The sequence below is a fragment of the Fusarium falciforme genome, chromosome 4 (genome assembly GCF_026873545.1).
Source record: "Fusarium falciforme chromosome 4, complete sequence".
Taxonomy (NCBI): domain Eukaryota; kingdom Fungi; phylum Ascomycota; class Sordariomycetes; order Hypocreales; family Nectriaceae; genus Fusarium; species Fusarium falciforme.
In genome coordinates, this window is record NC_070547.1 from 1,698,769 (window position 1) to 1,718,694 (window position 19,926).

General features: G+C 54.4%; 8 protein-coding genes across 8 annotated transcripts; 3 read left to right on the forward strand and 5 right to left on the reverse strand.

Annotated features, from left to right (window-relative positions):
• Positions 1-889: 889 nt before the first annotated feature.
• NCS54_00528600 (Hypothetical protein) lies at positions 890-3,904 on the reverse strand (the record flags this gene model as incomplete). Its single annotated transcript, XM_053150798.1, has 2 exons — positions 890-1,455; positions 1,507-3,904. 2 exons carry the CDS (start codon positions 3,902-3,904, stop codon positions 890-892), a joined length of 2,964 nt encoding a protein of 987 aa, XP_053006773.1.
• Positions 3,905-6,183: 2,279 nt separating this feature from the next.
• Positions 6,184-7,400, forward strand: NCS54_00528700 (Hypothetical protein; the record flags this gene model as incomplete). The annotated part of the gene is made up of 3 exons (XM_053150799.1): positions 6,184-6,325; positions 6,414-6,595; positions 6,648-7,400. The coding sequence occupies 3 exons, from the start codon at positions 6,184-6,186 to the stop codon at positions 7,398-7,400; spliced, it is 1,077 nt and encodes a 358-aa protein (XP_053006774.1).
• Positions 7,401-7,552: 152 nt separating this feature from the next.
• Positions 7,553-8,583, reverse strand: NCS54_00528800 (Hypothetical protein; the record flags this gene model as incomplete). The annotated part of the gene is made up of 3 exons (XM_053150800.1): positions 7,553-8,262; positions 8,310-8,433; positions 8,524-8,583. The coding sequence occupies 3 exons, from the start codon at positions 8,581-8,583 to the stop codon at positions 7,553-7,555; spliced, it is 894 nt and encodes a 297-aa protein (XP_053006775.1).
• A 1,109-nt stretch (positions 8,584-9,692) lies between these two features.
• NCS54_00528900 (Selenoprotein O) lies at positions 9,693-11,743 on the forward strand (the record flags this gene model as incomplete). Its single annotated transcript, XM_053150801.1, has 2 exons — positions 9,693-10,763; positions 10,817-11,743. 2 exons carry the CDS (start codon positions 9,693-9,695, stop codon positions 11,741-11,743), a joined length of 1,998 nt encoding a protein of 665 aa, XP_053006776.1.
• Positions 11,744-12,224: 481 nt separating this feature from the next.
• Positions 12,225-14,761, forward strand: NCS54_00529000 (NADH-ubiquinone oxidoreductase 78 kDa subunit, mitochondrial; the record flags this gene model as incomplete). Its single annotated transcript, XM_053150802.1, has 6 exons — positions 12,225-12,375; positions 12,435-12,458; positions 12,511-12,562; positions 12,614-12,628; positions 12,682-14,586; positions 14,644-14,761. Exons 1-6 carry the CDS (start codon positions 12,261-12,263, stop codon positions 14,759-14,761), a joined length of 2,229 nt encoding a protein of 742 aa, XP_053006777.1. The 5' UTR covers positions 12,225-12,260.
• Positions 14,762-15,082: 321 nt separating this feature from the next.
• On the reverse strand, positions 15,083-15,685 carry NCS54_00529100 (Hypothetical protein; the record flags this gene model as incomplete). Its single annotated transcript, XM_053150803.1, has 1 exon — positions 15,083-15,685. One exon carries the CDS (start codon positions 15,683-15,685, stop codon positions 15,083-15,085), a length of 603 nt encoding a protein of 200 aa, XP_053006778.1.
• A 718-nt stretch (positions 15,686-16,403) lies between these two features.
• On the reverse strand, positions 16,404-17,381 carry NCS54_00529200 (ACB domain-containing protein; the record flags this gene model as incomplete). Its single annotated transcript, XM_053150804.1, has 2 exons — positions 16,404-16,998; positions 17,062-17,381. The coding sequence occupies 2 exons, from the start codon at positions 17,379-17,381 to the stop codon at positions 16,404-16,406; spliced, it is 915 nt and encodes a 304-aa protein (XP_053006779.1).
• Positions 17,382-18,789: 1,408 nt separating this feature from the next.
• Positions 18,790-19,755, reverse strand: NCS54_00529300 (RNase III domain-containing protein; the record flags this gene model as incomplete). Its single annotated transcript, XM_053150805.1, has 1 exon — positions 18,790-19,755. One exon carries the CDS (start codon positions 19,753-19,755, stop codon positions 18,790-18,792), a length of 966 nt encoding a protein of 321 aa, XP_053006780.1.
• Between the last annotated feature and the right edge of the window lie 171 nt (positions 19,756-19,926).

Sequence of the window (19,926 nt, forward strand, 5' to 3'; positions counted from 1 at the left end):
GAGACAGGTCGTAAACTGGCTTATAAACGACCTCGGACGTCTTCTTTTTGTCTTGTCAGTCGTAACCTTGGCTTCATGACACACTACCAGATGGCATACGTTGCTCTCGTCTGAAGTCAAAGCATCTGTACATCTGTCCATCTGTATCCGTACATCATGCCAGCAAAAGAGGGACCACAGCACCAGCAAGACCAACCTCCTGGTTTTTCACTGTTCCACTTGTTGTCTCGGTAACACTGAGAAACGGGTGTTAGTCAAGGCGTACCAGCCACCGAACTTTCACCTCGCACACCATTGACGCCTCGTGGTACTCCTGACGCCTCGAAACAAATGAAAGTAAATTAAAGGAATGAACAAAGAGTAGGTAGGTAGGTAGGTATCCTGCAATTAAAACAAGTCATCAAGTTCGTCTCGTCATTAGATCCCCCACTTCCAGATCGTAGGGGTTTTCCACATCCATCCATCCCGTCCCGCCCACCGTTTTTTTCTCTATCATGACAGCCGATCCGAACCAAAAGCCAGCCCATCCGTCCCAAGTGATTCCCATAGAATACATGGTCATATCGTCCGTCAACTGCACTTCCCTCCTTGGGGCGCTGGCATCAAAACATTAAATCCGTCAAAAAGACAAAGCAAAACAAACAGAATCTCCGTTGCCGTGTCATCAACACACAAACTCAGCCAACCAAACCACCCAGGGTATCCAGCCATAATGCCTCCGTGACAACCGGTGCTCGTTTCCGACGTGTCTAACGTACTGTACTGTAGTGTAGTGTACTGTGATGTGCTGTGTATCCACAAAGATCCGGCATGGTGATTGTGCGTGGTGTTACAAGTGTTGCTGAAACAGGAATTTCGGGAATGAATGAAGGCCCGAGGGCTTGAACTCTCACATGGCCAAGTCGTCAAATTGAGAGACGAGTTCTCGGATCGTCCATCGCCAGGCTTCACGATCTCGCGTGCCTCGGCCGATCCATCTCTCACACTTCTTCCGCCACCGCTCCTCTTCTTCGCGCTGTCGCCTGATGAACTCGGGTCCGACATCAAACTCTTCACCCACGAGCCAGTCATCTTTGATGTCGCTGACACGGCCCTGGATACCCTCGTCATCGGCAGTGTTGTCTTCGAGATCGGGAATATCCTTAAAAACGTCCTCGTCGTCGAGGGCATCGAAACCGTCCATGGGGTCACTGAGCTCGGAGCTTGGCTTTGTAGGCTGGTCAAGTTTGAGCCAGCACATGTTTTGGGGATCAAAGACCATGCCACCGACGACCTGGACACCCTTGGTCGCGCTAATGTTGGTGATCAGCGCGGGCCGAGGTGTCGGCGCCTCCTTTTCGCGTGTGTTGCTTGCGACCTGAGTCGGTGTTTGCACCGGCGGGTCAAAGACATGCAGAGCATTCTCGTTACCTTCCCACCGGTATGTGTCTGCATTATAATACATCCCGTTCACCACTGTGGCTTGGTTAGCACTAGTTCCAAAAGGCCTAGGCATCATCAACTTACTCTTCGACTCCTTTCCGCTATTCAGGTTCGAGATGAGATGAGGTTTTGTCTGTTGGTGTCTCTTGTGCTTCTTGGACCGGACGGTCGACTGAGGAAGAGAAGGGTTAAGATTGCTGGCCCTCGTATTGAGCTGGGTAGCACGTTGGGTGCTTAAAGGGGTCAACGAGCCGCTGCTAGGGACTCGTTGGGCCAGAGCTGTCTCCCTCGCGATCCTACTCGCAGCCGTGTCACGAGCAAAGTGAGGCGTAAAAGAAGGCCGCGGCGTCTGCGGTATTGATGGAGATATTGTCGAGGTCCTGTCCGGAAGAACGTTGTGGTAAAGCTTGTTCCGTATGGCAGCCTTAGGTCCCGATGTCGTAGGCTGCTTCAAGTATTTGGTCTCGGTCTCCTTGGAGGTGGGTAGATCGTCAAAGCCGTCCAGCTCATGTCCGTCACCAAAGTTCTTCTTGTTCTTTGGTTTGCTCAGTCGCTCCCACGTATCAGCAGCGACTCGGTAACGGTGATTTGGACTGGGAGACCGCATCGTTGACCTGGATATTGTGCGAGAGTTGGGTCGAAGGTCAATCGAGTTGTCGGAGTCGTGACGACGGAAGCTACGCAGGTTCTTTGATGAGGCGTGCTGTGACTGTGACTGGGAGGCTCCAGCAGGCAGGAATGGCATTTGAGACTTGCGAGTGGTTGCAGGGCTCTCCGAGGCACTCTGTCGTTGGCGTTCCACAGGTGTCTTGGGACGCACCCCAGACGATGGTCGGTTGCTCTCCGACCTCGATGGCGGCCGTTCATTGCGGAAGCTGGGTGGCTTGGTCGACGAGTTCAGAGCCCTAATAGCTGGCAGGGAACGCTTTTGCTTAAGAAGCTGAGCACTAGTCGTAGTTGGCTCAGTTCGGAGCGAACTCGTCGATGTTCTGAGACCAAGCTCCCTTCTTCGAGGGGTTGGTGGCAAACCCTGGGGTGAAGTTGTAGTAGGTGTTGGAAGGCTGGCGATGGAAGATTGTGAAGAGTGGCCCAGCCTAGAATGAGAGTGACGGCTTCGTTGGGGTGCACCACTCTCGTATACAGGCTCCAGAGATGTCGAGTGCGTCCGCTCATGATGGTTCAGCCGAGGTATCCGAGTGTTGACAGGCTTGTTGGTGAATGTGAGAGACACTGCCGCCTTGGGCCGAGCGGGACTCGCAGGCCGCGTCTCCTTGACCCTAACATTCTTGTGGAGAGTGAGCTTGCTCGAGTCAAACACATCGCCATCACCAAGGTCCAGACCATCCAGGAAGTCAGGCCTATCAGCTTCAGCTGCAGACGCCTTCTTTGGAGGTACAATGGGTTCCTCGGAAATTCGCTGTGGGGACCGGCTCTTCCGGCGCTGCTGCAGCCTTTCAGTCCAGTTGACAGGTCCGGGGGGGAGGACCAGTCCATCGAAAGTCTCATCCTCGCTTTCAGCGGTGATCGAACTAGACACGCTGGGGCTAAGGGCCGATGCTGACGAGCTTCGGGCAGATCGTGCATCCCGTCGCGTCCCACCGTATCGTGTTCCGAGACTGCTTTCTCCCCAATCCAGATCCTCGGACTGGTTGACGGGGGTCTTGGGGATATCTTTTCTTGTGGAGAGCTTGAGCTTTCCGTCTGATGGGAGCTCGAGGTCCATTTCAAAATCGTCCTCGGCATCTGTGGGCTTTGTTTCCTTCTGGGGGGTAGGTGGTGTGATGAAGGAAACAGGTTTAGGTTGACGGCTCTTGGAGACCCTGATAGTGTCTCCGCCGTCTCCGAAGAAGTCGTCATCTTCTTCGGCATCTTTGAACCTGTCCAGGTTTATGGCGGCGGACAAGTTGCTTGTGGCAGACTGGATAGACTCTCTCCGATCATCCTTGTCAAGAGCGGAGGCCATCTTGATGACGTTACCCGGGCTGGTCTGTGTAGAAGAGGAGCCGATGCTAACTTGTCGCAGGCTCTCGGGGAAGGCAGACTGGTCCAGCTTCTTGATCTTGAACCCTTGAGAGGTGTCGGGCAGCTCCATGTCGTTTTCCCAGTCGTCCTGAATAATCTTTCGTATTTTTCTTCCACCCAGACGTTTGATAGTGCCGCCCATCAAGGCGGATGATGGTACATTTGATGGTAGTGGAATGCCGGCATTTTGGGCAGCGGCGATGGCATCTCGGGTTGATTTCTCGTCATCTCCAGGAATGTGGACGTGCTTCTCTTCCTCACCCTCCAACTCAGATCGGAAGGAAAAGTGCGACGAGCCAGAGTCGCGACGTCTGGAAGAAGATGGCCGAGAGGGGACGTTTGTGGCGGTAGACGGGCTGCGGAAAGTCAAGTCGTCGCCCTCAACGACAAGGTCGTCATCATCCCAGTCCTCGATGTCGGCTTCCACTGGTTGTCGGGGTTTAAGTCGTAGAGGTTCCATGGTAGCGAGTGTAATATTTGTATGGTGCGCAATCTATTGCAAAAGTCCAAGAAATAGCAGGAATCGCAGCTGAGACGACTGTTGGGACGCGATGTCAATTGCGCACAGTCATTCTTGTCAACGGCGACAGTTCCCCGCATACAGCAGCATCTCCCCCAGGCGTGATAGTGGCGTGGACGATGCGGCTTCCAAAGTTGAGTTTCAGCAATAGAGAAAATTCGAAAAAAGTGTGGGAAGCTATTTTCTCGGTTCTGCAGTTGAGGGGCTGGTTCTCTGCGGTGCGTCTCGGCGGTGATAAAGAAGCTCGGTGTGCGGAGAAGCGACTGTAGATGATTTGTTTGCTTGCGGGCGGGCGATACGGGCCTCACAACGCAACGTCGCAGTGCGGTCTCGTGGAAAAGAACGGCCACAGACGAAGGACAAGGGAAAGCAAGACGGCCAAAAGGGTCTCGCGAAACAGGGGGAATTGGTTTTGATAGTTGAGGATTTTTTCGACAGTCGAGAGGGTGACGTGCGAGACAGATGTGAAGGTCAGGAATGTGGTCGGCCGGCGTGCTCAAAGGTCGGTGGATGGTGGGTTGTGTTGTAAAGAGAAAGGCTGGGGGGGTCGCAGTGGGCGTGGCTGGACGACCCAGGTTCCCGCTAACTCATAAGGGACGTGCCTTCCCACGATGGGGTTACGTCCACTGAGGCCACCGGATTCTGGGCGCTGAGGTCACTAAAGATGGCAACAGGTTCTGACCCATCCAGGTTGGTCACTGCGCTACCCAGGACTACAGGGGACGCTACACCAAACTGGGCTCCCCGGAGAGGAAAAAAAAATTAGAAAATTCGGAGGCCGGGCGGCAGCACGTGATCATGTTCTCGCGGAAACAGTGAGTGTCGCCTTCCAACGCTCAGGCGGCTTGCTTCAGGGGACTTGTCCGATTGGTCCCCGAGTCAAAATACCGCGCCGTCTCGTCTCCCACGCGTCATGGTCGCGACGAGAAACAAGCCCAAGCCCAAGCAAGCCAGCCAAGCCAAGCTTGATGGGACAACGCTCAGGTTGCGAGCCGGACGTCAGGCCAGCTTCTGTTAAGCGGGACTCGGGAGGCTGGATCATCAGCTTCCTAAGCTTTGTGCCTCCATTCTTTGTTCCTGGACTATTCTAACCGAGGAACCCGGGGGCGTTCATTATTAGCTGACTTCTATCGTTTCTTTGTCCCATCACAGGAAAACTCTGCCTTGGTCATCTCCAGAATAGATTAACTACCCTCCCTTCTGGAAGAAATGTGGTCGCATTGTTCATGCGAATGTCATGCCGGCACTCAACTCCACCAGGGCGCGGGCACGATCTCGAGGCCAGCTGCCAGGTCCTCCCTTGACCAGGCCCAGGCCTCTAGGGGTCTTGGGAGGGCAGCCTCTTGATCCAGATCAGCTTATTCGGGGGCCAAGGTCCCCTATTCCCCACCGCGAATCTTCCACTTGGACCTACACGGCCATGGGCACTCTCCAGCGGCGGGAGGTGCCTGGAGCGGGCAGCCATGTGGCCTGGAGACGCCCTGGACTAAAGACGGCCTGCAGGCTGCAGCCGCCCGCTCCTGCCTACATACAGACAGCTGCGCAGGCCAATAATGCAAGATCCCTAGACACAGCTGCCTGGCAGCGTTGATCCTTTCAAGATCGAATCACCTTCATTTAAAGACGACGCCTCTCGTCATCAAACTCGCCGCTTGATTCTGCCAGCAGAAACAGAATCAGCAACAAGAACAATTTGTCTTCATTCCCACCAACAATTGCCCCTCTCCCTGGCCCTCGCTCGCTCAACTCCCCTGTCTGAATCTTGCGCCCGGGCGCTCGCCTCATATCCTAGACTCTGCGGATCATCCGAAGGTCCAAGCACCACCAACAACAACAGATCATCACCAACTAGCAGCAGGCGGCGTTGCGTTCACGATCGAGTTTGCTAATACCATACCTATCCTCACGCCCCCCTCCCTCTTGTCTCTCCCGTCTGTTTGCTCTGGCTAGCCACAGATCCGAGAGCTACGACAACGAGAAACATCATTCCTCAAACAAGCCCAGGTTCCCACGCGCCCATCTCGTCGGCCCGTGTCTCGCTCACCTCTAAGACACAGCAAGGGCTCAAACGGCTTCCGTCTTTCCGCCCGAGATCATTCCCGCTACGCCGTCATCTGTCATCATTCCACCCTGCTCAATCTAAACCCTTCGTATCATCAAAATCACGAGAATCCTTCTGGCCCAAGTGACATCAGCACTGATCAGTCCCTCCCCCACTCATGGCTCAGACTCGCATCCTCAGATTCGCTTGCAGCGATGACAAGTCCGCCTTTGTCCTCGTCCAGGTCACCCCAAAGGGTTCAAAGCCGTTGGATCTCAAGCTGGTGGGCACTGAGGGGGAGGCGCCATATGTGGCATCATGCAAGTCATCCCATTCCCCTCCATTGCATCGCAATCTAGGACCCCGGTCCGCAATTTCCAGCACTGACGTAAACTGACTTCTTGTTAGTGAAACACGATAGGGTTGTGTCTCTCCGTGTGAAGAATTGTCCAGCTTCAGAGGACGAATGGCAGAGCATCCTCGAGGCCTTGTTTCAGCAGGAGCCGGTTCCGGACATCCAGGCCACAGCCACCGTTCAGAGTGACAAGAACATCTCAATCACCATTCGAAAAGAGATACAAGGCATCACTGTGAGTCTATGATGCCATCTCTGAAACTCGAATGAGGCACTAACCAGTTTAGCAACGCCTTGGCGCCGTCACCCTCAACTATGATCCGGATGAGGCCATCGAGCTGTTTGAATGGTGCGGTGCAGCTGTTGAGAGCTCCGCCGCCAGTAAGCAAGCCGTGGCCGACTTGACAGTCAAATCGGCCGATTCGGAGGTTGCCGTAGCTCAGCTTCAGTCCCAGCTGGAGGAACTGCTCCGAGCCAAGGATGAGGATGAGACAGCCTTGCTAAGAAAGTTCAGAGACCTGTTAAACGAGAAGAAGGTCAAGATCCGTGAGCAGCAACAGGTCTTGGCATTGACGACTTTCAACGCCAGTATGCCGGGTCAATCACAACGAGCTGAGTCTGTTGAGGTAAAGGTCGAGGAACCAGAAGTCAAGCAACCAAAGAAACCGGTTCGCAAAGCAGGCAAATCAAGGGCAGCGAAACGAAAGGCTCCTACTCCAAAGCCGGTAGAAGAGTCGGAAGAAGAGGATGTTCAGCCAATGGAGGTCGACATCAAGCAAGAGCCCGAGGACACCGATCCTGGAAACACAACGGAAGCAACTGCATCAGTGTCTGGTGACGATGAGGATGACGCCGGAGTGCTCTCCGGCTCCTCTCAGCAGAGAGCTGTTTCGGAATCAGATGCTCCTCAAGAGGATGCTCCACCACAAGTCTCACAGCCTCCTCCGCGACGAGAACTTCCATTCGCGCTCAGGAAGAAATCTGCCAAGCCTGCTCCCCCGCCTGCAGGAAGCGATACAGATTCTGATGACGAATTATGAGTTATGAGTTATGAGTCGAAGTACAAAGCCATGCATAGATATGTCTCTCAAGTAGTCACTGTATAAATCTACTTTACGCGGATTCAGCGTCCGCTTACAGCAGTCGACTGCTATTTCTGTCATGACACATTACAACGTGAAGCTCCAGCGGCTTAGGACCGATCGTTCTCATCAAACTTGTTCTTCCAGAATCCGCGGAAGTGCTTTTGGCTTCCGAGTCTGGAGATCTCGGCAATCTCCTCCGGTGTCAGCTTGAACTTGGGAAGCCTGGACAGGTAGCCCTCGAGTCTCTCCACCTTGTTGCTCGTTGTGAGCGCGATGATGTCTTGATCGATCACCCATCGCAGACCGATCTCAGACTCTGTGACACCATATTTCTTGGCCAGCTCGGTGTAAAGACCGTCGACAGGACCACCCTTGGCCGTCACGAGAGGGGTGAGGGGGCCGTAGGAGGACACAGCAATGCCGTGCTTCTTGTGGAAGGCAACGAGATCGCCGTGCTGCAGATAGGGGTGGTACTCGATCTGGTTGATGGCGGGCTTGACCTTGGCCGTCTTGAGGATGGCCTCGAGGTGCACCTGCAGGAAGTTAGACACGCCGATGGACTTGACACGACCAGACGCCTGGAGCTGCTCGAGCTCGGCCCAGCGCTTCTGCAGGTCCTCGTCGGTCTCAGCGAACCAGGGACCGTGGATCAGATACAAATCGACGTAGTCAAGGCCGAGCTTCTTGAGGGAGACGTCAAAGGAGTCAATGGCGGAACCCTTCTTCTCAGCGGGGATCTTGGTGGTGACAAAGAGCTGCTCTCGGGGAACGCCACCCGCCTTGATGGCCTGACCAAGCTCCTCCTCGTTGCCGTAAACTAGAAATTTTCAGTGGTGCTCAATATTGACCTAGAGTTGAACTGACCTTCGGCACCGTCGAGATGGCGGTAGCCGACTCCAATGGCCTTGGTGGTGATGTCAATCACATGAGCATCAAGTCCGCTGTTGGGGTCGCTCTTGTACTGAGCAGTTCCCAGACCAAAAGCAAGCTACAAGGTGTAAGTTGATACTGTTCCGCAGATGGAATCAAGTTCCTGAGTTGTGTGTCTGGAACGGTGACTCTTGGAGGATAAACGTACAACCGGGATCTCATTGCCGTCATTGAGCTTGTAGTGGGGGATGTCTAGTGGAGCGGCCATCTTGAATGATTCTCTTCTCACGGTGTGAATGGCTGCTTTGTAGTAGGTACTTGGTTCTGGTCCAGCAGAAGGCGTTCAGCACTGTAGAGTTTCAATTGAGGTTCAAGAGTTGCAGGCGCGAGGGGGAAGCTGCGTCGTTTAAGAAGTCTCCCCTCCCCCACCAACGCATTAACACGGCAGCGATATCCACGAGATGGCGATCGAGAGTGGGACAATGCCGTGATCTTCGGCCGAGCGACCTCGGCGGACAAGCCAGGCTGCTGGCAAACAAGGCACGTACTTGCGGGGTCTTTGCACATTTACCGTCGAAATGGCGCCCTGTGCTGTAGGGCGTGGGATGCGTCACGTCTTGCTTGCAGTGGCTACCTAGTCCTCCAACTGCTGCAGTAGCTGAGTGACGAGTATGACGATGATGATAGATGCAGCCTGTGCTGACACAATCGGAACTAATGCCTACCTCGAGTTGCTATTTCTTCCCTATTCTCGTGCAACGAGCAATTGATTGATGGTGTAACCCGGAAATAACTGTCCGGGGGGCGAGATCGGAAAACCTCATAGATGCAGTAGTATTAGAAATCAATATTAGAGACGGCATATCATACCGGCAGACATTGCTTCCCTAGTGTCAATGTCAATGCCGTCTTCCATATTTCTGTATATCAGATCTAATTATCAGCGGCATTGGCATTGCTTTTATAGCTCACCAACTTCACCCGGCATTTACAGGGTAGCTCATTCACCAACACCGGTCAAGTGACCGGCGATAATTCCGTTCATCTCATAACCCGTTGATTTCCCCCCGTGCCTCGCATCCAAGTCGTCGGCATCACGAATTCCAAATAGAAACGCGGCCCGGTTCCGTCTTACATGCGTCCGAACAGCCGGGGGGGTCATCGGAGGTGGCAATGTGGGGGTGCCCGAAGCCCCGGAGATGTGATGTCAATGGGCGACGGTAACCGTAGCTTGGAGGGCGATTTGCCACACCTTTTTTGTCAGCGAAACACCATAGGTCGGCGGTAGATGCTACGGTTAGCAGGCATCCATGATCGATTCTGATCAATGATTCCAAATCAATACTCGAGCCGGTCATCATATAAATCCCGCCATTGATGCTCTGTCGCAACGCCCTCCGCAGAGTTACCCCTCGGTCATCTTTGCAGAGAATCAACAAGATGGCAGCCCATCTCTCCAACGGTGCGGCGGCGCCCAATTCAAATAATTCGAATTACCCCGGCGCATCCCTCGAGGATCTTCCAAAGTCCTGGCACTTTACCGAATCCCTCCCCGCCGATGCCGTTTTCCCTACGCCCGCCGATTCGCACAAGACCCCACGAGATCAGATAACTCCCCGACAAGTCCGAGAAGCCATCTTCACATGGGTGCGCCCAGCTGAGCAGAAGGACCCCGAGCTTCTTGCCGTAAGTCCAGCCGCGCTGCGAGATCTGGGCATCAAGGCCGGAGAGGAAAAGACGGACGACTTCAGACAGCTGGTTGCCGGCAACAAGCTCTACGGCTGGGATGAAGAAAAGCTCGAGGGAGGATATCCATGGGCTCAATGCTACGGTGGTTTCCAATTCGGACAATGGGCTGGTCAGCTCGGTGATGGCAGAGCTATATCCCTCTTCGAGACAACCAATCCAGCCTCTGGCGAGCGCTACGAGCTTCAGCTCAAGGGCGCCGGTTTGACTCCCTACTCCCGCTTCGCCGATGGAAAAGCAGTTCTCCGATCGAGTATCCGAGAGTTTGTGGTTTCAGAGGCGCTCAATGCGCTCAAGATTCCCACCACCAGAGCATTGTCGCTTACTCTGCTGCCAAACTCTAAGGTCCTTCGGGAGAGGGTTGAGCCGGGAGCCATTGTGCTGCGGTTCGCCCAGTCTTGGTTGCGTCTGGGCAACTTTGATATCCTCCGGGCCAGGGGAGATCGCGACTTGATTAGAAAGCTGTCTACGTACATCGCTGAAGACGTCTTTGGTGGTTGGGATAAACTACCTGCTCGATTGGAGAACCCAGATGAGCCCAAAACTTCACCGCCGCCAAAGCGTGGAGTGGCAAGAGATACCATTGAAGGACCTGAGGACGCTGAGGAAAACCGGTTCACGAGACTTTATCGAGAGGTTGTCAGGCGCAATGCGACAACGGTGGCTAATTGGCAAGCATATGGATTCATGAATGGAGTGCTGGTAAGCTACCACATTGTGAATCTGAAGCAAGACTGCTTACTGACAGCATGAAGAACACAGACAATACCTCCATCTATGGACTCTCGATAGACTTTGGCCCATTTGCCTTTATGGATAACTTTGACCCGATGTATACACCAAATCACGACGACTATGCCCTGCGATACAGCTATAGAAACCAGCCTACCATCATCTGGTGGAATCTCGTCCGCTTCGGCGAGGCAATTGGCGAGATGATGGGGATGGGTGCCAAGGTGGACGATCCAACTTTTGTTGAAAAAGGTGTTACAGAAGGGGAGGAGGCAGCAGTTGTAGCCAGGGCTGAGAAGCTCATCACACAGGCCGGCGAGGAGTTCAAGATTGTGTTCCTCAATGAGTACAAGAGACTCATGACTGCCCGACTTGGTCTGAAGACACACAAAGACTCCGACTTTGACGTGCTCTTCAGCGAAGCCTTGGATACCCTGGAAACCTTGGAACTGGACTTTCACCATTTCTTCCGTCGCCTTAGCAACCTCAAGCTGCAGGATCTGGCTACCGAAGAGGGTCGAAAGGAGAAGGCATCCACTTTCTTCCACAAGGAAGGCCCCCCAACGACTGGCACAGAAGACGGGGCTAGGGAGCGCATTGCCAAGTGGCTGGCCAGCTGGCGAGAACGTGTTGTCGAAGACTGGAAGGATGAGAGTGACGACGTGTCAGAAGAGAAGGACAACGAGAGGATCGAGGCGATGAAGAAGGTCAACCCCAACTTTGTCCCTCGCGGCTGGATCCTCGACGAGGTTATCAAGCGCGTTGAGAAGGACGGTGAGAGGGATGTGCTCGACCGCATTATGCAGATGGCTCTCCATCCCTTCGAAGACGCATGGGATGGACAGACCTTCGACGGCAAGACATTCAAGGGCGACAAGGACGAGGAGGCTAGGTGGATTGCCGACCCTCCGAAGACCGAGAGAGCCATCCAGTGTAGCTGTAGCTCATAGCTGATAGACAACAACGTAAAGCTTTAGAATCGTCTCCGAGGTCACATCTACGACTATCCAACTTGGTTCCAACTGGTGGTATGTAACAACCGGCGGTAAGAGGCAACGGTCACGGAGATTGGTTACTCTCCCATGCTTCCATAAACGGCGTAATATTTCTCTTGAGCACAAGATAGAGGAAGACTCGACTGAAGCAACAGTTCTGCAGAAGCAGCCCTGTCGCGCAAGCTCACCTACAATAAAGTGTGCCCGTGTACAATTTGTTTGGTGAAGAAGAGAAAAAATTCCAAAATCGCGGCCGAAGATGGAGACAATGAGGTGATGGGTGGTGCCTTGTGGCCTCAGGCATTGGGAATTGACTGCTGACCAATGAGCATCTACGTAAATTAATCGCGGACTAGCGCCACTAAATCCATCACCCGAACAGCAGTTCCCTTCGAGAGACGTCAACGACTGAGCACATATTCGCCGCAACGGCCTGCAACGTTCATCTCCTTCACTCCGTCAAGGCGACACGATGCTCCGACACACCATAGCTCGTTCGGCTTGGCGGACCAGCCGGCGGGCGGCCAATGTCTCGCGAGCCTTCGCGACGACGAGCCAGCGTCCAGCCGAGGTGGAGCTGACAATTGGTGAGCATCTTTGTGTCCCGAGCCATTGACCGTCCGAGGATAGCTAACAGTGCTGGTAGATGGAAAGAAGGTCTCGATTGAAGGTATGCTTGGATGTGCGGCCGGCTTTGGGGTCTTGTTCTGACGAAATTGTAGCCGGTTCGGCCCTTATCCAGGCCTGCGAGAAGGCGGGTGTAACAGTCCCGAGGTAAGTTGACACAGCAATGACGACTTGAATGGCCTGGCTGACCTTGTCTAGATACTGCTACCATGAGTACGATCCCTCCGAGCGTTCCTCCGACCGATATAGAGCTGACAATGCTTCAGGAAGCTTATGATTGCCGGCAACTGCCGAATGTGCCTGGTGGAGGTTGAGAGGGCCCCGAAGCCCGTAGCCTCTTGTGCCTGGCCCGTACAACCCGGAATGGTCGTCAAGACCAACTCTCCTCTTACCCACAAGGCCCGCGAGGGTGTCATGGAGTTCCTGCTCGCCAACCACCCCCTCGACTGCCCCATCTGTGATCAGGGTGGTGAGTGCGATCTCCAGGACCAGTCCATGCGTTACGGAGCCGACCGAGGCCGATTCCACGAGATTGGCGGCAAGCGAGCCGTCGAGGACAAGAACATTGGCCCCCTGATCAAGACGTCCATGAACCGATGCATTCACTGCACCCGATGTGTCCGTTTCGCCAACGACATCGCCGGAGCTCCGGAGCTTGGCTCCACCGGCCGTGGTAACGACCTCCAGATTGGCACCTACCTCGAGAAGAACCTGGACTCGGAGTTGTCTGGCAACGTTATCGACCTCTGCCCCGTTGGTGCCCTCACCTCCAAGCCCTACGCTTTCCGAGCTCGTCCCTGGGAGCTGAAGCACACCGAGTCGATCGACGTTCTCGACGGCCTTGGCTCCAACATCCGAGTTGACTCCCGTGGTCTCGAGGTTATGCGTATCCTCCCCCGATTGAACGACGACGTGAACGAGGAGTGGATCAATGACAAGACTCGATTCGCCTGTGATGGTCTCAAGACCCAGCGTCTGACCATGCCTTTGGTCCGCCGCGAGGGCCGCTTCGAGCCCGCCGACTGGGAGGAGGCTCTGTCCGAGGTTGCCCGAGCCTGGCAGATCAAGAACCCCCAGGGTAACGAGTTCAAGGTTATTGCTGGTGCTCTTACTGAGGTTGAGTCTCTTGTTGTTGCCAAGGACATGGCCAACAAGCTCGGCTCCGAGAACCTCGCCCTGGATACCCCCACTGGCAGCCAGCCCATCGCCCACGGTGTTGACGTCCGATCCAACTTCCTCTTCAATTCCCAGATCTGGGGTATCGAGGAGGCCGATGCCATCCTGATTGTTGGCAGCAACCCCCGACATGAGGCTGCCGTCCTCAACGCCCGTATCCGAAAGCAGTGGCTCCGATCCGACCTTGAGATTGGTGTTGTCGGCGAGACCTGGGACTCCACCTTTGAGTTTGAGCACCTGGGCAACGACCACGCTGCTCTCAAGCAGGCTCTTGCCGGACCCTTCGGTGCTAAGCTCAAGGCTGCCAAGCGACCCATGATCATCGTGGGCTCTGGTGTTACTGACCACGCTGATGCCAAGGCTTACTACGAGACCGTTGGCGCTTTTGTTGAGAAGCACGCTGACAACTTCCGAACTGAGGAGTGGCAGGGCTACAACGTTCTCCAGCGTGAGGCCTCTCGTGCCGGTGCTTTCGAGGTTGGCTTTACTACCCCCTCCGCCGAGGTTGCCGAGACCAAGCCCAAGTTTGTCTGGCTCCTGGGTGCCGATGAGGTCAACGAGGCCGACATCCCTAAGGACGCTTTCGTTGTCTACCAGGGCCACCACGGTGACAAGGGCGCTCAGATCGCCGATATCATCCTCCCCGGTGCTGCCTATACTGAGAAGGCCGGTACCTACATCAACACCGAGGGCCGAGTCCAGATGACCCGAGCTGCCACCTCTCTGCCTGGTGCTGCCCGAACTGACTGGAAGATCCTCCGAGCTGCCAGCGAGTTCCTGGGCGCTCCCCTTCCCTACGATGACGTTGCCATGGTTCGGGACCGCATGGTTGAGATCAGCCCTGCCCTGGCCGCCTACGATGTTGTTGAGCCTGTCGCCCTCCCTGCCCTGAGCAAGGTTCAGCTTGTGGACCAGAACAAGGGCGCCGCCGCTAGCGGTGCTCCTCTCAAGAAGGTTATCGACAACTTCTATTTCACAGATGTTATCTCGCGAAGGTATGATACATGTCTCTGCACAACTAGCAAAGTCCTCCTGCTGACTCTTTTACCTAGCTCGCCAACAATGGCACGCTGCTCGGCAGCCAAGGCTACGGGTGACCCCCGGACAAACTTTATGGCCCCCGGAATGGAGGAGGATAGGCCCATGGGCCAGGTCGAGTATGGGGCATAAGGCGGCGGAAGCTGTAAAAGAATAGAAAGATTTTGCTGTTTTTGCGTCTCGGAAGTTAGTAACTAGTGTTTGTACATATAGGACGTCGGGCTGGAGGGCAGAGAGAGGTAAATGAGTTGAGTACCTGTTTCCCTCGCCGCGACGTAGAAGGTTCAAGACACATTTTCTATGTTACTTCTTTCTCTTCCGGTTGGGATTTGGCAGAAACATGTCCTGGTACTTTTTCTTTGTAGGCGTGATGTTAGGCGACGTCTTCACTTTGCTGTCCCCAGCCTTTGTAGGCGTAGTGCTGTTTGGAAAGCCGGACCCATGAGTCGATTCCTACTCGGCCGCACGCGCCTGGCTTTCCCTTGTCTGCTCAGCCCTGATCTCAGCCTCGAGCTCTTCACGTCGCTTGGCAAGGTCGATCTCGCGCGTCTCTGCTAGATCCGCCGCGAAGCCCGCAAAGTCGAGGAGCTGAATGGCCTGGCGCTCGCGCACCGGCCGGTTCTGGTTCATAAAGTTGGGCTTGGGGATGGTCTTGATCTCGACGTCGGCACCGGGGAGTGGCTCAGCCTCCATGTTGGCGATCATACCGTGGAGGATCCCAGGGCGAGGAGCGTCTGGAGGCGTCTGACCCGTCCTTTGCCCAAGGGCCTCGAGACGACGGCCCTCCTGCTTGATGCGCTCGCGCTCGCGAACGCAGAGGTCGAGGAAGTTGTCGCGGTTAGCCACGGCGTGAGCATCCATAGCCTGGAGCTTCCTCTGGAGGCCATCGAGCTTCGTGGCGTCGGCGGGGTCGACAAAGGTCTCGGACTCGGGGATGGGGGCGAAGAGCCCCGCGGTGAAGTTGCCCAGGTTTGAGATGATGGGGTGGCCCTTTGGATCTGGGACGTCGTCGAGCTCGGAGGCGCCAGGATCGGGACGCTGAGGCTGAGCAGCCATTGTTTGCTTGGCTTTTTTTGGTGGGATCGGCCGGGTGGAATTTGGAAGAGGGCGTAGACCCCGCGTTATGGTCGAGGTTGCTCGGCGCGGCCAAGCGCTGTATAGCGTTGCAGTTTGTGCATGTGATGATGTATGACTGGTGATGAAGGAGTTGAGTGAAGTACCTGCATAAGCTTTCAAGGGGATGAGGCTGAGCAAGCTCAGGACGTGAGGTAAGGATATACACTGTAATAAACCAATGGATTAGTGACTATAGGCACAGAAGTGGGCACGATACTGAAGCAAAGTTCCGCGCCCAGCACTACAAATGGTATAACAGCCAAGCAGACCTCTTGGCTTGATTTTTGGATGTTTAACCTTTTGACAAAGATTTTTGTTCGAATTCGCCGTTCTTTTTTGTCTTTTGCATTGCGTATGTTCTCTTCTATCTTGTTCAATGCCTTGCAGGCCCTGCCTCGCCTCTACTCCAAGAGAGATGCTCGAATCTCTTTCTTGACCCGGAGCCAACCTTCTTCTATATTAACCCCATTCGAGCATCAACGGCGCTACTATCACCGACGACATTGACAGTTAGATAGGTACTTGACAGGAAGCAGGTAGACATGTCCAATCATGCTGGTTCCAAGCTTCTCTTGCCAATTAGGGGGTAGAAACCTCGATATCCAATATCTGAGGAGGCATCAAGCACCTATCCTCTTCATCGACCCAAGTCCGCTCTTCAGGGACCAGAGCCTGGGAGACTCGCAGGCTGGCCACGACTTGGTAGGACTTTCCGGACGTATTCCCTTGCAAGCCTCAGAGCTGCCCTCACCAAATCCTCTAACCGTCGATCCTTGCGCTTCCTCATCCATAGTAACACGATGGCCAAGATGATGAAATCTGCAAACAGATGCTTCACCACCAACCAGGCGAACCACTTGGCCCATGCCGGGAAGCTGCGCTCCTTCTTCGCCCGCCACTCCCGGCCTGTCGTTATCTGCTCCCGTAGCGCGGCCACCTCGGCTGACATGGTCGTCAAGGCTCGTTCCACCCTTCGCTGCCACCGACCTCCACGTTGACTGCCTTCTTGTCCTTCTTCCATCTCGTCCTCGAGGTCCAGCTGCCGCTGTGATCTCAATTCCGCCTCGTCGTATTCGCTCATCGGGCTGATGACCTTCATGGGGCCTTCGGCTTCGCTCGGGGGGTCGGCATAGTGCTGTTGTGATGCGCCGCCTGATCGGTTCGCTCTCGGTGATGACATGGACGAGCTGGGGCTGTTGTGTTTGATCTGATTCCAGACGAATTCGAGCTCGGCGACGAGTTCCTTGGCGTCTCTGGAAGGGTGTCAGTGAATTCGGCTCTTCTGCAGGTCGTGCCGAAGGCGAAGGGGGTCTTACGGCGTCGTCGCATAGCGATGCATCGTATCTATCAGGGCCTCGACATATCTCCTCTTAGACTCTGTCCGGCTCAGGCCCTTTTGCAGATTCCACGCATCCCACTTGTCCTTTTCGCGCTGCAGGTCATCAGGAGCCATCCCTGAGGCAGCATTCGGACGCTCCATGACGCCGTCCACGTCGCCCTCCATCGCTTGCTTGTAGAGTCCATAGAGCCGGAGCCGATCGTTCGGTGGCGGCCGTGACGCGCCCGTCTTGGGTATCTTCTTTACTGTGTTGAGGGCGTGCACAAACACGCGATCTGTAGCCATCACGTCAGCCATCGCGAACCATCAACCTCCGCGCCATCGGTGCCCCGGATTTCGGAGAGGCAAAAAAGCAACCCCAGGAATTAGCAAAGCAATGACGTACCCACTGAATCCGCCATCTTCTTTATAGAAGGCGGCTCGCGGCTCGCCGACTGCGACCTCGTGAAGGCGTGGCAGGTGTAGAGGGCCGAGGTCTGGATATCCTTTATCGGGGTCTGAGCCGTCCGGACCGCGGCTTGCTGGCCGAGATAAAGCAATGGAACCCCACTGACGCCAAATAGAGTCGCGGGTGGCCAGGGGGAAGTAGTGGCGTGGATTCAGGAACGGGGAGGTATTAACAGCTTTCAAAAAAGATAAATACAAAAATAAAAAGAGAAACAAGCAATGAGGCGAAAAAGTAACCCGATACGCCGGATCCTATGACTCCATTGGGAAAAAAGAAGAAGAAGAGGGCCCTTTTTTGGAGGAGGAGAAGGGGGAAAGGGGGACCGGGCTAATGCTTGACGGGTGATCAGAAGCGAGCGATGATGATGCTGGATCTGAATTGCGGAGGCCGTTTATCGGCAAATGGACTGGACTTTGACCTCGGCGCGGGCACCTCAGGCTCACGACTCGCGACGGAGCCTGTGGACGGGACTCGGGGATGCGGCTACAAGGGCCGTCCCCACTGAAGCGCGTGAGCTTCTAGGGGGGTTCCAAGAGGATGGTGGACGTCAATCAATCAACGGGCAGCCCCAGACGGATGGGATCTGGGGCAATTGGACTGGACTGGATCCATTCATCCATCATGACCGACCGCCTGTGAGATGGAGGTCGGGTCGGGGTTGTTCACCCATGGCCGTGTTTTGCAGTTTGGGCCGAGACACGTGAAAGGTAGGTAGGGCGAGGTAGCATTGACGGATATGCTCAACTTGTGCTAGCTGTATTACCTTTTTGCATTAGTTATGGCTTATTTGATATTAAATCCAATGCTGCGTGAATGAGTTCATTCCATCTTGTCATGCAGAGGTGATGGTTTGCATCCACTCGACTTCGTGTAGGTATTTAGTAGATCCGATCTCGGGAGACAACTCGCACTTGTTGAGCACTTTCAGTCAAGACATGGAACCCACTGCACCTAAGGTGGGTAATGTCGTTATTTCCATCGGGAGTTATGGATGTAATGATAGACGTCTTCTACCTACCAAGCTTGTGCAGACAGTACGGAACGTTGCATTGCAACCCACAAGATATATCAGCTGCATAGTTACGAAACCTTCCACGAAAATTCCCAAATAATCCGTAGAATACTGTGCTTTGGAGAGCATTGGCTAATATTACGATCAAGTTTGTTTGTTCGTCATGACAGAGTTTGCTTATTAGTCTAGCATTCAATATAGATAGGTAGGTAACCTCGTCATGTCGCCAGTGCCCTTTTACTTGACTACCCTCTTGCACTCAAAAACGCCTTCTTCTTATCCCCAAGCAACTTCATCAGTTTCCGGTTCTCCAACGCCGCGCTCGCCGCCTTCGCACCCGCCTCTGTCTTCTTGAGCGCAGTTCCAACGCCCAAGAGCTTGTTTGTCTCTCCCCAACCGTCCAAATAGACACCCATCGCGTATAGAGGAAGCCCGAGGTTCTTATCCTTCTTGTTACATGGCATGTCCTCATACCGGATTTTGATGCCCTTGACGACGAGAATCTGGGCGAGGCGCTCCTTAGGCGTGGGTTCCTTCTTGGGTGGTCCTGCGTCGCCTTTGGCGGATTGATCGTCTTGGGTCTTGGGGGCAGAGGCGTCGGCCCTCTCTACCTGCTTGATTTGGTCTTTGATCGTACGACCCCAGAGAGCTTTAAGCCAGGCTGCAGCATTTGCCCGTCCTTGCACGGGGTCTGCTCGTATAACTGCTCCGACATATGCTTCGAAAACGTCTCCTTGAATCTTGATGACATCCCTGTCTCTTGGCTTCGTGCGCATCAACTGCTCCATGGTCCCCATATCGGTCGGGAGATGAGTTCTCTTGTGAAATCCATACTGTCGGTAGTATTCTGCCAAGGTGATGTTGCGCACAAGCTGCTCGCGAATTTGAGATAAACGTCCAACTGGGAGGTGATTCTCAAAGGTTTGCATGACAAGGTCTGTAGAAATCGTCTCGAGGGCAGCGTCACCGAACCACTCAAGGATTTCATAGTTGGGCCCATGCCCAATACCGGGGTGTCTAAAAACTGCCGTTTCGAGCTCTGGCTTTGCTATGGGAGGTAGAGGTGGCAGCTCTCTCGGGATGTCAGAAGAAGTCCAGGGTGTGATGCCAGCGATGATTGAACCGATTGTGCTGTCTGTGTTGGGTGTAAGATGCGGGCGCTTTCGAAGCCCTTCATCCCCAGGGGTTTCTGAGTTCCGTCGTTTACTCATTTAGTCGTGACCAGCAGTTTACAGTAATTGTATAAGAGAGATGCACAGGTTCGAGAGTGCCTGAAAATTGTATGACGTTGTTTTCCTGCTGAAGGTTGAAATAATTGAATCTCTGGGTTGAAGGCACGACCCTTGGATGCCGCGAAGCCCCACCAGAGGTTTCTTCAGCCA